Source organism: Chiloscyllium plagiosum, unplaced genomic scaffold, assembly GCF_037043375.1.
Source record: "Chiloscyllium plagiosum isolate Xiang-an unplaced genomic scaffold, Cpla_swu_hap1 HiC_scaffold_25, whole genome shotgun sequence".
In the NCBI taxonomy this organism is placed as follows: domain Eukaryota; kingdom Metazoa; phylum Chordata; class Chondrichthyes; order Orectolobiformes; family Hemiscylliidae; genus Chiloscyllium; species Chiloscyllium plagiosum.
In genome coordinates this window covers 23,995,423-24,009,674 of record NW_028270163.1, presented here as the reverse complement: position 1 = coordinate 24,009,674, position 14,252 = coordinate 23,995,423, and the positions used below count along the sequence as shown (strand labels likewise).

Sequence of the window (14,252 nt, the reverse complement as noted above, 5' to 3'; positions counted from 1 at the left end):
ATAAAATGGCCAGAAATAGTAACAAATCTGAGGATTGGCAAGTTTTTAGAATATGGCAAAGGAGGACTATGAAACTAATAAGGAGACAGGATGAATATTATACAAATGAAAACTAGCAAAGAACATTAAAAATGGTTTGTAAAAGCTCCTACAAGTTCATAAAAGGAAACATTTGGCTAAGACGGGTGGGGCTTTACCAAAAGCAGAGTCAGGAGAATTTATAATGGGGAAGAGAGAAAAGGCAGAGAGCTAAATGATTATTTTGCATCTGAGGAATATACAAGAAATCTCCCAGAATTAGAGATTCCAAGTGTCTCGGGAGCATGAGGAGTTGAGGGTATCAGCGAGAAGATTGAGCTCAAGAAATTAATAGGGCTCAAAGTTCAGAAGTCCCTGCAAATCTGATAGTCCAAATCATAGTGGGTTGAGGAGGTGGCTATAGAGATAGTTGATCCATTGGTAATCACAGATACTGTAATGATTCCTGCAGATTAGAAGCAAACAAAGATCACCCCACTGTTTATGAAAGGGGCATAACAACAAACAGACTTGACATCTGTACATCAATTATAGAGAAAATGCTAGAATCTATCATAAAGGACTTGATAATTGGACATTTTGATTAAAATGATCTGATTTGACATACTCACCTTGGATTTGCGAATGGAAAATTGTGGGCGTTTTAAGAGGATGGCACTGACAAAATTGATAAAGGGGCATTGATGAATGTTATAAACACTGTGTTTGAATTTTCAGAAAGCTTTTGATAAGGCCCCCCACAGGATATTGGTAGCAAAAATGCAAGCATGTGGTACAGGAGGTACTGCACTGGCAAGGATTAAGGATTGGCCATCAGGCAGAAAACAGCAAGTGGGAATAAACAGGTTATTCTTGTGTTAGCAGATTGTTACCCCTCGTGGGGTAACACAGATTCAGTACTTCATCTCCAACTGTTCATAAAGTGTATCAATGATTTGGAGCTGGGGATTCAATGTAATATTACCAAATTTGTAGATGGTACAAAGCTAAGCAGGTGTTATGTTCTGAGAAGATGTAAAATATTTTCAGGAGGATTTGTTTAGGCCTAGGGATTGTGCAGGAACAGAGCAAATGGAATCTAATGTAGGAAGATGGTGTAAGAAGATGTGCAGAACATTTCCTCAATGGTGAGAGGCTGGAAAATGTACATATGCAGAAGGACTTTGGTTTCCCTGTTAATAAGTCATTGAAGGTTAAATATGGGTGCAGCAAGACATTAAGGCAGCTATGGAAATGTTAGCCTTAATAGAAAGGGGATTTGAGTACATGAATTGTGATGTCTTGCTTCAACTGCATAGCAGTTTGGCTAGACCACAGCTGGAATATTGTGTGTATTCTGGTCTCTTTATCTCAGGAAAAAAGTTAGAAATCACACAAGATCAGGTTATAGTTGGGCTATTATTCACCTTAGTCCAACATCGGCACCTCCACATCATATCTCAGTCAAGATATTATTGTCATAGAGATTGTAATGAGGTTTCACCAGACTATTTCCCAGCATGGTGTGATACTCCTGTGAAGACAGAGTAGGCAAACTGGACCTGTACTCTCTAAAGTTTCAAAGAATGACAGGCAATCTCATAGAAAGCTACAAAACACTTAGAGGGATAGACAGGGTTGATGCAAGTAAGATATGTCCCCTGTTGGGGTGTTTGGAACCAGGGGGTCACAATTTAACAATAAAGGGGATGCCACTTAGGACAGAGATGTGTAGAATTGATGTTTATTCCAAAGGTGCTGAATCTTTGGAGTTCTCTATCCCAGAGGACAGTGGAGACTGCGTCAATGCACATAATGTGATAAGTATTTGATTTCCTTTGGTGTACAGGGTTATGGGGATAGTGTTAGTAAAAGGATTGAAGTGTTCATTGACCATGATCATGTTAACAGGCAGAGCAGGCTCAATGGGCTGAATGTTCCTATGCTCCTTGTCTGACCCAGTAGTGACAGTGCACCTTGGTACTGACCATCTGACAGTGCAGCAGTCCCTCAGTATTGACCCTCAACTGTGTACTGTTCCCTCAGCATTGACCTCTGCCAGTGTAGCACTGCCTCCAATCCTCTGACTGTGAGCAATCCCACTGTGTGAACGTGGAGCTGCTCGGATGATTGGGGCAGGTTGGGAGTAGTCGAAGTTGAAACCGTTGGTGGATGAAGGAATCTGCTGCCTGGGTGGTTGCTTTACCTGAGTTGCCTTCTCAGCTTCCTCCCTGCTCATTGCCAGCGCAAGCTGTAACTGCAGCTCCTCTTCACCACTGGTGTGGGGTCTGGCCTGCTCCAGATCCGGATTAAACCTGGGAGATGAGGAAGAAGCTGCAAAACACATGAAGACCACAGTAACATCAACATTCAAACATTGGTGATGTCACAGCACTCTGTCCCTACCCTGGGCTACTGGTGTTTGTTTGTGGGGCAGGGAGACTGGGGAGTGGGGGGTGGTGGGGGGGAAGAGGGGGAGCGGTGTGGAGTTTGGTGGGTTACCATTGTATCACCAATAATCTGATCAGTAGCAAGGGGTCTGGGCAAAAGAGGACAACAGCTCATATTACTGAACAAATACAAAGTCGGCCTTGCAGAGAGCACTCAGGGACCAGGACTATTTCGGCTGGTGTTCAGCTTAGGATTCCTCAACAGCAGCAGCAGCAGAGTGCGATGGACTAAGGCCAGTCACTAGCAAGTCAGCACAGAGCTTCCACTCACAACTCCACAGACATGTACCCAGCAGAAACCCCAATATCAGGGTGAGGCGGGTCACCAGATTGTCCCAGTGGGAGTTGTGACGGAAGGAGTTCCAGGCAAGGGGAGTACAGGTGGAGATTCGGATGGAGACTGTTGTGTTCAGCACAGAGGTTGCATGAGTGGGTCGAGGTGGGAAGGACTGTGGGCTTTGGGGTGAATTTGGGGCTCGATCCAGGGGGAGTGGGGTTTTGGGGGGGAATTGGGTTTGGAGCAGTGGAGTTCGGGGGAAAGTGAGATTCAAGGCAGTGGGGTTAGGGAAAGTGGGGGGTAGGGGGAGTAGGGGTTGGGGGAGTGGGGGAGTGGGGGTTGGGGGAGTGGGGGTTGGGGGGAGTGGGGGTTAGGGGGAGTGGGGTTAGGGGGAGTGGGGTGAGGGGGAGTGGGGTGAGGGGGAGCGGGGTTCGGGCGAGCGGGGTTCGGGCGAGCGGGGTTCGGGCGAGCGGGGTTCGGGCGAGCGGGGTTCGGGCGAGCGGGGTTCGGGCGAGCGGGGTTTTGGGGTGGTGTTCTGGGGAAAGTGGAATTTGGGTGAATGTAGGATTGGGGAAAGTGGGGTTCAGGGGAAGAGTGGAGTTTGGAGGCAAAGTGTTATTCAAGGGAGACTGAGGTTTGCGGGGATATAGTGGGGTTTGGGAGGGGAGGGTGGGATTTGGGAGGGGTGAGTGAGGTTTGCTGGGACAGTGGGATTTAAGGGGGAGTGTGGAGCTTGAGGGGAGAGTGGGGTTTGGGGGAAGAGTGTTGTTTAAGGAGGAGAGTGTTGTTCAGGGTAGAGTGAGGTTTGAGTGGAGATAGTAGGGTTTGGAAAGGGAGTGGGAAGAGTGGGTTTTGGGAGGGGAGAGTGGTTTCACCAAGACAAAGTGAATTTTGGGAACAGAGAGTGGGAATGAGGTGGAGAGAGTTGGGTTCAGCAAGAGAACAAAGTGCAGGAGGAGGGCGAGGGCAAATGGAGAGAGTGGGTGCGAATGGAGAGATAGAGAGGGCGAATGGAGAGAGAGAGAGGGAGTGCGAACGGAGAGAGAGGGTGAATGGAGAGAGAGAGGGTGAACAGAGAGAGGGAGTGCGAACGGAGAGAGGGCGAACGGCGAGAGGGAGGGCGAACGGCGAGAGGGAGGGCGAACGGCGAGAGGGAGGGCGAATGGGGACAGGGAGGATGAATGGGGAGAGGGAGAAAGCAAATGGAGAGAGAGAGGACGAATGGGGAGAGGGAGGACGAATGGGGAGAGGGAGAGAGAGCAAATGGAGAGAGAGAGGACGAATGGAGAGAGGGAGAATGGAGAGAGGGAGGGTGATTGGAGAGAGAGAGAGCAAATGGAGAGAGAGAAAGAGCAAATGGTGAGAGAGAGAGAGCGAATGGAGAGAGAGAGGACGTATGGAGAGAGAGAGGACAAATGGGGAGAGGGAGGACGAATGGGGAGAGGGAGAGAGAGCAAATGGAGAGAGAGAGGACGAATGGAGAGAGGGAGAATGGAGAGAGGGAGGGTGATTGGAGAGAGAGAGAGCAAATGGAGAGAGAGAAAGAGCAAATGGAGAGAGAGAGAGAGCGAATGGAGAGAGAGAGGACGTATGGAGAGAGAGAGGACTTATGGAGAGAGGGAGGACGAATGGAGAGAGAGCAGATGGAGAGAGAGAGAAAGAGCGAATGGAGAGAGAAAGAGAGCGAATGGAGAGAGAGAGGGTGAATGGAGAGAGGGAGGACGAATGGAGAGAGGGAGGGCGAATGGAGAGAGAGGGAGAGAGAGAGTGATAGGAGAGAGTGAGGGCGAATGGAGAGAGGGAGAGCGAATGGAGAGAGGGAGGGTGAATGGGGAGAGAGAGAGAGAGAGAGAGAGAGAGCGCGAATGGAGTGAGAGAGAGATGGAATGGAGAGAGGGAGTGTGAATGGAGAGAGAGAGAGCGAATGGAGAGAGGGAGTGTGAATGGAGAGAGGGAGTATGAATGGAGAGAGAGAGAGAGAGCTAATGGAGAGAGAGCGAATGGAGAGAGAGAGCGAATGGAGAGAGAGAGAGCGAATGGAGAGAGAGAGAGCGAATGGAGAGAGGGAGGGCGAACGGAGAGAGAGAGAGGGTGAACGGAGAGAGGGAGTGCAAACGGAGAGAGAGAGGGCGAACGGCGAGAGGGAGGGCGAACGGCGAGAGGGAGGGCGAACGGCGAGAGGGAGGGCGAACGGCGAGAGGGAGGGCGAACGGCGAGAGGGAGGGCGAATGGGGACAGGGAGGATGAATGGGGAGAGGGAGAGAGCAAATGGAGAGAGAGAGGACGAATGGGGAGAGGGTGGACGAATGGGGAGAGGGAGAGAGAGCAAATGGAGAGAGAGAGGACGAATGGAGAGAGGGAGAATGGAGAGAGGGAGGGTGATTGGAGAGAGAGAGAGCAAATGGAGAGAGAGAAAGAGCAAATGGAGAGAGAGAGAGAGCGAATGGAGAGAGAGAGAGAGCGAATGGAGAGAGAGAGAGAGCGAATGGAGAGAGAGAGGACTTATGGAGAGAGGGAGGACGAATGGAGAGAGAGAGCAGATGGAGAGAGAGAGAAAGAGCGAATGGAGAGAGAAAGAGAGCGAATGGAGAGAGAGAGAGAGAGTGATAGGAGAGAGGGAGGTTGAATGGAGAGAGGGAGGACGAATGGAGAGAGGGAGGGCGAATGGAGAGAGGGAGGGCGAATGGAGAGAGAGAGTGATAGGAGAGAGTGAGGGCGAATGGAGAGAGGGAGAGCGAATGGAGAGAGAGAGAGAGAGAGAGAGAGCGCGAATGGAGAGAGGGAGGGTGAATGGGGAGAGAGAGAGAGAGAGCGCGAATGGAGTGAGAGAGAGATGGAATGGAGAGAGGGAGTGTGAATGGAGAGAGAGAGCTAATGGAGAGAGAGCGAATGGAGAGAGAGAGAGAGCGAATGGAGAGAGGGAGAGTGAATGGAGAGAGAAAGAGAGCGAATGGAGAGAGGGAGAGCGAATGGAGAGAGGGAGGGTGAATGGAAAGAGGGAGGATGAATGGAGAGAGGGAGCATGAATGGAGAGAGGGAGCATGAATGGAGAGAGAGAGAGAGGGAGAATGGTGAGAGAGAGAGTAACTGGAGAGAGGGAGGATGAATTGAGCGAGAGAGAAAGTGAAAGGAGAGAGGGAGTGTGAAAGGAGAGAGGGAGTGTGAATGGAGAGAGGGAGGGTGTAAGGAGAGAGGGAGGGTGTAAGGAGAGAGGGAGGGTGTAAGGAGAGAGGGAGGGCGAATGGAGAGAGAGAGGGCGAATGGAGAGAGAGAGGGCGAATGGAGAGAGAGAGGGCGAATGGAGAGAGAGAGGGCGAATGGAGAGAGGGAGGGCGAATAGAGAGAGGGAGGGCGAATAGAGAGAAAGAGCAAATGGAGAGAGGGAGGGCGAATGGAGAGAGAGGGTGAATGGAGAGAGGGAGAGAGTGAATGGAGAGAGGGAGGATGAATGGAGAGAGAGAGAGAGTGAAAGCAGAGAGGGAGGGTGAATGGAGAGAGGGATGGTGAATGGAGAGAGAGTGGGCGAATGGAGAGAAGGAGGGTGAATGGAGAGAAAAAGCAAAAGGAGAGAGGGAGGGCGAATGGAGAGGGAGAGAGAGAGAGAGAGTGTGAATGGAGGGAGAGAGAGTGTGAATGGAGAGAGAGAGGATGAATGGAGAGAGGGAGGGAGAATGGTGAGAGGGAGGTTGAATGGAGAGAGGGAGGGTGAATGGAGAGAGAGACAGTGAAAGGAGAGAGGGAGGGAGAATGGTGAGAGGGAGGGCGAATGGACAGAAGGAGAGTGAATGGAGAGAAAGAGGAAATGGAGAGAGGGAGGGCAAATGGAGAGAGAGAGAGAGAGAGAGAGTGTGAATGGAGAGAGAGTGTGAATGGAAAGTGGAAGGGCGAATGGAGAGAGAGCAAATGGAGAGAGGGAGGGCGAATGGAAAGAGGGAGGGTGAATGGAGACAGGGAGAGAGAGTGATAGGAGAGAGGGAGGGTGAAAAGAGAAAGTGAGGGTGAAAGGAGAGAGGGAGGGCGAATGGAGAGAGAGAAAGAGAGAGAGGACGAATAGAGAGACAGAGGGAGAATAGAGAGAGGGAGGGAGAATGGAGAGAGAGTGAGAGTGAAAGGAGAGAGGGAGGGTGAAAGGAGAGAGGGAGGACGAATGGAGAGAGGGAGGACGAATGGAGAGAGGGAGAGAGGGAGGATGAATGGAGAGAGGGAGGATGAATGGAGAGAGGGAGGATGAATGGAGAGAGGGAGGATGAATGGAGAGAGAGTGGGTGAGTGGAGAGAGAGAGAGGGCGAATGGAGAGAGACAGAGAGTGAATGGAGAGAGAGAGTGAATGCAGAGAGGGATCGTGAATGGAGAGAGGGAGAGAGGGAGGATGAATGGAGAGAGGGAGGATGAATGGAGAGAGAGTGGGCGAGTGGAGAGAGAGAGAGAGGGCGAATGGAGAGAGACAGAGAGTGAATGGAGAGAGAGAGAGAGTGAATGGAGAGAGAGAGAGTGAATGGAGAGAGGGAGGGTGAATGGAGAGAGGAAGGGAGAATGGAGAGAGGGAGAGTGTGAATGGAGAGAGGGAGAGAGTGAATGGAGAGAGGGAGAGAGTGTGAATGGAAAGTAGAAGGGCGAATGGAGAGAGAGCAAATGGAGAGAGGGAGGGCGAATGGAGAGAGGGAGGGCGAATGGAGAGAGAGAGAGAGAGGGAGTGATAGGAGAGAGGGAGGGTGAAAGGAGTGAGGGAGGGTGAATGGAGAGAGAGGGCGAATGGAGAGAGAGGGAGTGAAAGCAGACAGGGAGGGTGAATGTAGAGAGGGATGGTGAATGGAGAGAGAGTGGGCGAATGGAGAGAAGGAGGGCGAATGGAGAGGAAGAGCAAATGGAGAGAGGGAGGGCGAATGGAAAGAGGGAGGGAGAATGGAAAGAGGGAGCGAGAATGGAGAGAGGGAAGGAGAATGGAGAGAGAGAGAGTGATAGGAGAGAGGGAGGGTGAAAGGAGAGAGGGAGGGTGAAAGGAGAGAGGGAGGGTGAATGGAGAGAGGGAGGGTGAATGGAGAGAGAGGGTGAATGGAGAGAGTGAGGGTGAATGGAGAGAGGGAGAGAGGGAGGGTGAATGGAGAGAGAGTGCGCGAGTGGAGAGAGAGTAGGCGAATGGAGAGAGAGAGAGAGTGAATGGAGAGCGGGAGGGTGAATGGAGAGAGAGGGTGAATGGAGAGAGGGAGGGTGAATGGAGAGAGGGAGAGCGAATGGAGGGAGAGAGAGTGATAGGAGAAAGGGAGGGTGAAAGGAGTGAGGGAGGGTGAATGGAGAGAGAGGGTGAATGGCGAGAGAGAGGGTGAATAGAGAGAGGCATTGTGAGTGGAGAGAGAGAGGGTGAATGGAGAGAGAGTGGGCGAATGGAGAGAAGGAGGGCGAATGGAGAGGAAGAGCAAATGGAGAGAGGGAGGGCGATTGGAGAGGAAGAGCAAATGGAGAGGGGGGGGGCGAATGGAGAGGAAGAGCAAATGACAAGAGGGAGGGCGAATGGAAAGAGGGAGGGAGAATGGAAAGAGAGAGAGAGTGATAGGAAAGAGGGAGGGTGAAAGGAGAGAGGGAGGGTGAATGGAGAGAGGGAGGGTGAAAGGAGAGTGGGAGGGTGAAAGGAGAGAGGGAGGGTGAATGGAGAGAGGGAGGGTGAATGGAGAGAGGGAGGGTGAATGGAGAGTGGGACGGTGAAAGGAGAGAGGGAGGGAGAATGGTGAGAGGGAGAGTGAATGGAGAAGGGGAGGGTGAATGGAGAGAGGGAAGGTGGATGGAGAGAGAGAGAGAGAGAGTGAAAGGAGAGGGGAGGGTAAAAGGAGAGAGGGAGGGTGAAAGGAGAGAGAGGGGGCGAATGGAGGGAGAGAGGGAGGGAGAATGGAGAGAGGGAGAGTCACTGGAGAGAGGGAAAATGAATTGAGAGAGAGAGTGTGAATGGAGAGAAGGAAGGCAAATGGAGAGAGAGAGAGAGAGAGTGAATGGAGAGAGAGTGGGTGAATGGAGAGAGGGAGAGAGTGAATGGAGAGAGAGCGTGCTAGTGAATGGAGAGAGGGAGGATGAATGGAGAGAGGGAGGATGAATGGAGAGTGAGAGAGTGAAAGGAGAGAGGGAGGGTGAAAGGAGAAAGGGAGGATGAATGGAGAGAGAGCAAATGGAGAGAGGGAGGGTGAAAAGAGAGAGAGGGTGAATGGAGAGAGGGAGGGAGAATGGAGAGAGGGCGGGAGAATGGAGAGAGGGAGGGCGAATGGAGAGAGAGAGAGTTAATGCAGAGAGGGATCGTGAATGGAGAGAGGGAGAGAGTGTGAATGGAAAGTAGAAGGGCGAATGGAGAGAGAGCAAATGGAGAGAGGGAGGGTGAATGAAGAGAGGGAGGGCGAATGGAGAGAGGGAGGGCGAATGGAGAGAGGGAGGGCGAATGGAGAGAGAGAGAGTGAAAGGAGTGAGGGAGGGTGAAAGGAGAGAGGGTGAATGGAGAGAGAGGGTGAATGGAGGGAGAGGGTGAATGGAGAGAGAGGGTGAATGGAGAGAGAGGGTGAATGGAGAGAGAGGGTGAATGGAGAGAGAGGGTGAATGGAGAGAGAGGGTGAATGGAGAGAGAGGGTGAATGGAGAGAGTGAGGGTGAATGGAGAGAGTGAGGATGAATGGAGAGAGTGAGGATGAATGGAGAGAGTGAGGGTGAATGGAGAGAGTGAGGGTGAATGGAGAGAGTGAGGGTGAATGGAGAGAGGGAGAGAGTGAGGGTGAATGGAGAGAGTGAGGGTGAATGGAGAGAGTGAGGGTGAATGGAGAGAGGGAGAGAGTGAGGGTGAATGGAGAAAGAGGGTGAATGGAGAGAGAGGGCGAATGGAGAGAGGGAGGGTGAATGGAGAGAAAGAGCAAATGGAGAGAGGGAGGGCGAATGGAGAGAGGGAGGGTGAATGGAAAGAGTGATGGGCGAATGGAGAGAGGGAGGGCGAATGGAGGGAGGGCGAATGGAGAGAGGGAGAGAGAGTGATAGGAGAGAGGGAGGGTGAATGGAGAGAGGGTGAATGGAGAGAGGGAGGGTGAATGGAGAGAGAGAGAGAGAGGGAGAATGGAGAGAGAGAGAGAGAGTCACTGGAGAGAGGGGGGATGAATGGAGAGAGGGAGGGCGAATGGAGAGAGGGAGAGAGGGAGGGCGAATGGAGAGAGAGGGTGAATGGAGAGAGAGTGGGTGAATGGAGAGAGAGTGGGTGAATGGAGAGAGAGAGTGGGCGAATGGAGAGAAAGAGCAAATGGAGAGAGGGAGGGAGAATGGAGAGAGGGAGGGAGAATGGAGAGAGAGAGGGTGAAAGGAGAGAGGGAGGGTGAAAGGAGAGAGGGAGGGTGGAAGGAGAGAGGGAGGGTGGAAGGAGAGAGGGAGGGTGGAAGGAGAGAGGGAGGGTGGAAGGAGAGAGGGAGGGTGGAAGGAGAGAGGGAGGGTGAATGGAGAGAGGGAGAGAGTGAATAGAGAGAGGGAGGATGAATGGAGAGAGCAAATGGAGAGGGAGGGTGAAAGGAGAGAGGGAGGAGAATGGAGAGAGGGAGGGTGAATGGAGAGAGAGGGCGAATGGAGAGAGAGGGCGAATGGAGAGAGAGGGCGAATGGAGAGAGAGTGGGTGAATGGAGAGAGAGAGTGGGCGAATGGAGAGAAAGAGCAAATGGAGAGAGGGAGGGAGAATGGAGAGAGGGAGGGAGAATGGAGAGAGAGAGGGTGAAAGGAGAGAGGGAGGGTGAAAGGAGAGAGGGAGGGTGGAAGGAGAGAGGGAGGGTGGAAGGAGAGAGGGAGGGTGGAAGGAGAGAGGGAGGGTGGAAGGAGAGAGGGAGGGTGGAAGGAGAGAGGGAGGGTGAATGGAGAGAGGGAGAGAGTGAATAGAGAGAGGGAGGATGAATGGAGAGAGAGCAAATGGAGAGAGGGAGGGTGAAAGGAGAGAGGGAGGAGAATGGAGAGAGGGAGGGTGAATGGAGAGAGAGGGCGAATGGAGAGAGAGGGCGAATGGAGAGAGGGAGGGTGAATGGAGAGAAAGAGCAAATGGAGAGAGGGAGGGCGAATGGAGAGAGGGAGGGAGAATGGAGAGAGGGAGAGTGAAAGGAGAGAGGGAGAGTGAAAGGAGAGAGGGAGGGTGAAAGGAGAGATGGAGGGTGAAAGGAGAGAGGGAGGGTGAAAGGAGAGAGGGAGGGTGAAAGGAGAGAGAGAGAGAGTGATACGAGAGAGGGAGGGTGAAAGGAAAGAGGGAGGGTGAATGGAAAGAGTGATGGGCGAATGGAGAGAGGGAGGGCGAATGGAGAGAGGGAGGGCGAATGGAGAGAGGGAGAGAGAGTGATAGGAGAGAGAGAGGGTGAATGGAGAGAGGGTGAATGGAGAGAGGGAGGGTGAATGGAGAGAGAGAGAGAGGGAGAATGGAGAGAGAGAGAGAGAGTCACTGGAGAGAGGGGGGATGAATGGAGAGAGGGAGGGCGAATGGAGAGAGGGAGAGAGGGAGGATGAATGGAGAGAGAGGGTGAATGGAGAGAGAGTGGGTGAATGGAGAGAGAGTGGGTGAATGGAGAGAGAGAGTGGGCGAATGGAGAGAAAGAGCAAATGGAGAGAGGGAGGGCGAATGGAGAGAAAGAGCAAATGGAGAGAGGGAGGGAGAATGGAGAGAGGGAGGGAGAATGGAGAGAGAGAGGGTGGAAGGAGAGAGGGAGGGTGGAAGGAGAGAGGGAGGGTGGAAGGAGAGAGGGAGGGTGGAAGGAGAGAGGGAGGGTGGAAGGAGAGAGGGAGGGTGGAAGGAGAGAGGGAGGGTGGAAGGAGAGAGGGAGGGTGAATGGAGAGAGGGAGAGAGTGAATAGAGAGAGGGAGGATGAATGGAGAGAGCAAATGGAGAGAGGGAGGGTGAAAGGAGAGAGGGAGGAGAATGGAGAGAGGGAGGGTGAATGGAGAGAGAGGGCGAATGGAGAGAGGGAGGGTGAATGGAGAGAAAGAGCAAATGGAGAGAGGGAGGGCGAATGGAGAGAGGGAGGGAGAATGGAGAGAGGGAGAGTGAAAGGAGAGAGGGAGGGTGAAAGGAGAGAGGGAGGGTGAATGGAGAGAGGGAGGGTGAAAGGAGAGAGAGAGTGATACGAGAGAGGGAGGGTGAAAGGAAAGAGGGAGGGTGAATGGAAAGAGTGATGGGCGAATGGAGAGAGGGAGGGCGAATGGAGAGAGGGAGAGAGAGTGATAGGAGAGAGGGAGGGTGAATGGAGAGAGGGAGGGTGAATGGAGAGAGGGAGGGCGAATGGAGAGAGAGAGGGCGAATGGAGAGAGAGAGGGAGAATGGAGAGAGAGAGGGAGAATGGAGAGAGAGAGAGAGAGTCACTGGAGAGATGGAGGATGAATGGAGAGAGGGAGGGCGAATGGAGAGAGGGAGAGAGGGAGGGTGAAAGGAGAGAGGGAGGGTGAAAGGAGAGAGGGAGGGTGAAAGGAGAGAGAGAGGGTGGAAGGAGAGAGGGAGGGTGGAAGGAGAGAGGGAGGGTGGAAGGAGAGAGGGAGAGTGGAAGGAGAGAGGGAGAGTGGAAGGAGAGAGGGAGAGTGGAAGGAGAGAGGGAGAGTGGAAGGAGAGAGGGAGGGTGAATGGAGGGAGAGAGAGAGGATGAATGGAGAGAGGGAGGGTGAATGGAGAGAGGGAGAGAGTGAATAGAGAGAGGGAGGATGAATGGAGAGAGAGCAAATGGAGAGAGGGAGGGTGAAAGGAGAGAGGGAGGAGAATGGAGAGAGGGAGGGAGGGTGAATGGAGAGAGAGAGAGGGTGAATGGAGAGAGAGAGAGGGTGAATGGAGAGAGAGGGAGGGTGTATGGAGAGAGAGGGAGGGTGTATGGAGAGAGAGGGAGGGTGTATAGAGAGAGAGGGAGGGTGTATAGAGAGAGAGAGAGGGTGTATAGAGAGAGAGAGAGGGTGTATGGAGAGAGAGGGAGGGTGTATGGAGAGAGAGGGAGGGTGTATGGAGAGAGAGGGAGGGTGTATAGAGAGAGAGGGAGGGTGTATAGAGAGAGAGGGAGGGTGTATGGAGAGAGAGGGAGGGTGTATGGAGAGAGAGGGAGGGTGTATGGAGAGAGAGGGAGGGTGTATGGAGAGAGAGGGAGGGTGTATGGAGAGAGAGGGAGGGTGTATGGAGAGAGAGGGAGGGTGTATGGAGAGAGAGGGAGGGTGTATGGAGAGAGAGAGGGTGAATGGAGAGAGGGCGAATGGTGAGAGAGTGGGTGAATGGAGAGAGGGAGGGCGAATGGAGAGAGGGAGGGCGAATGGAGAGAAGGAGGGCGAATGGAGAGAGGGAGGGCGAATGGAGAGAGGGAGGGCGAATGGAGAGAGGGAGGGCGAATGGAGAGAGGGAGGGAGAATGGAGAGAGGGAGGGAGAATGGAGAGAGGGAGGGAGAAAGGAGAGATGGAGGGTGAAAGGAGAGATGGAGGGTGAAAGGAGAGAGGGAGGGTGAAAGGAGAGAGGGAGGGTGAAAGGAGAGAGGGAGGGTGAAAGGAGAGAGGGAGGGTGAAAGGAAAGAGTGATGGGTGAATGGAGAGAGGGAGGGCGAATGGAGAGAGGGAGGGCGAAAGGAGAGTGGGAGGGTGAAAGGAGAGAGGGAGGGTGAATGGAGAGAGGGAGGGTGAATGGTGAGAGGGAGGGAGAATGGTGAGAGGGAGAGTGAATGGAGAGGGGGAGGGTGAATGGAGAGAGGGAAGGTGGATGGAGAGAGAGAGAGAGAGAGAGAGTGAAAGGAGAGAGGGAGGGTGAAAGGAGAGAGAGGGGGCGAATGGAGGGAGAGAGGGAGGGAGAATGGAGAGAGAGGGAGGGAGAATGGAGAGAGAGGGAGGGTGAATGGAGAGAGAGGGAGGGTGAATGGAGAGAGAAGGAGGGTGAATGGAGAGAGAGGGAGGGTGTATGGAGAGAGAGCGAGGGTGTATGGAGAGAGAGAGTGGGTGAATGGAGAGAGAGTGGGTGAATGGAGAGAGAGTGGGTGAATGGAGAGAGAGTGGGTGAATGGAGAGAGAGTGGGTGAATGGAGAGAGGGAGGGAGAATGGAGAAAGAGGGAGGGTGAATGGAGAGAGAGGGAAGGTGAATGGAGAGAGGGAGGGTGTATGGAGAGAGGGAGAGTGAAAGGAGAGAGGGAGGGAAAATGGAGAGAGAGGGAGGGAAAATGGAGAGAGAGGGAGGGTGAATGGAGAGAGAGGGAGGGTGAATGGAGAGAGGGTGAATGGAGAGAGTGTGGGTGAATGGAGAGAGGGGAGGGTGAATGGAGAGAGGGAGGGCGAATGGAGAGAGAGAGTGATAAGAGAGAGGGAGAGTGAAAGGAGAGAGGGAGGGTGAAAGGAGAGAGGGAGGGTGAATGGAGGGAGAGAGGGAGGGTGAATGGAGGGAGAGAGAGGATGAATGGAGAGAGGGAGGGTGAATGGAGAGAGGGAGGGTGAATGGAGAGAGGGAGAGAGTGAATAGAGAGAGGGAGGATGAATGGAGAGCAAATGGAGAGAGGGAGGGTGAAAGGAGAGAGGGAG

At 53.1% G+C, this 14,252-nt stretch overlaps 1 protein-coding gene across 7 annotated transcripts in view; it reads right to left on the bottom strand.

Annotated features, from left to right (window-relative positions):
* LOC122562350 (epsin-2-like) overlaps nt 1-14,252 on the bottom strand; it is a 144,652-nt gene that overhangs the window by 35,515 nt on the left and 94,885 nt on the right. For all 7 annotated transcript variants that reach the window (XM_088000504.1, XM_088000508.1, XM_088000503.1 and 4 more), the window contains exon 3: nt 2,225-2,352. In XM_088000504.1, the coding sequence (XP_087856630.1) occupies nt 2,225-2,352 (128 nt within the window). The remainder of the gene's footprint in view (nt 1-2,224; nt 2,353-14,252) is intronic.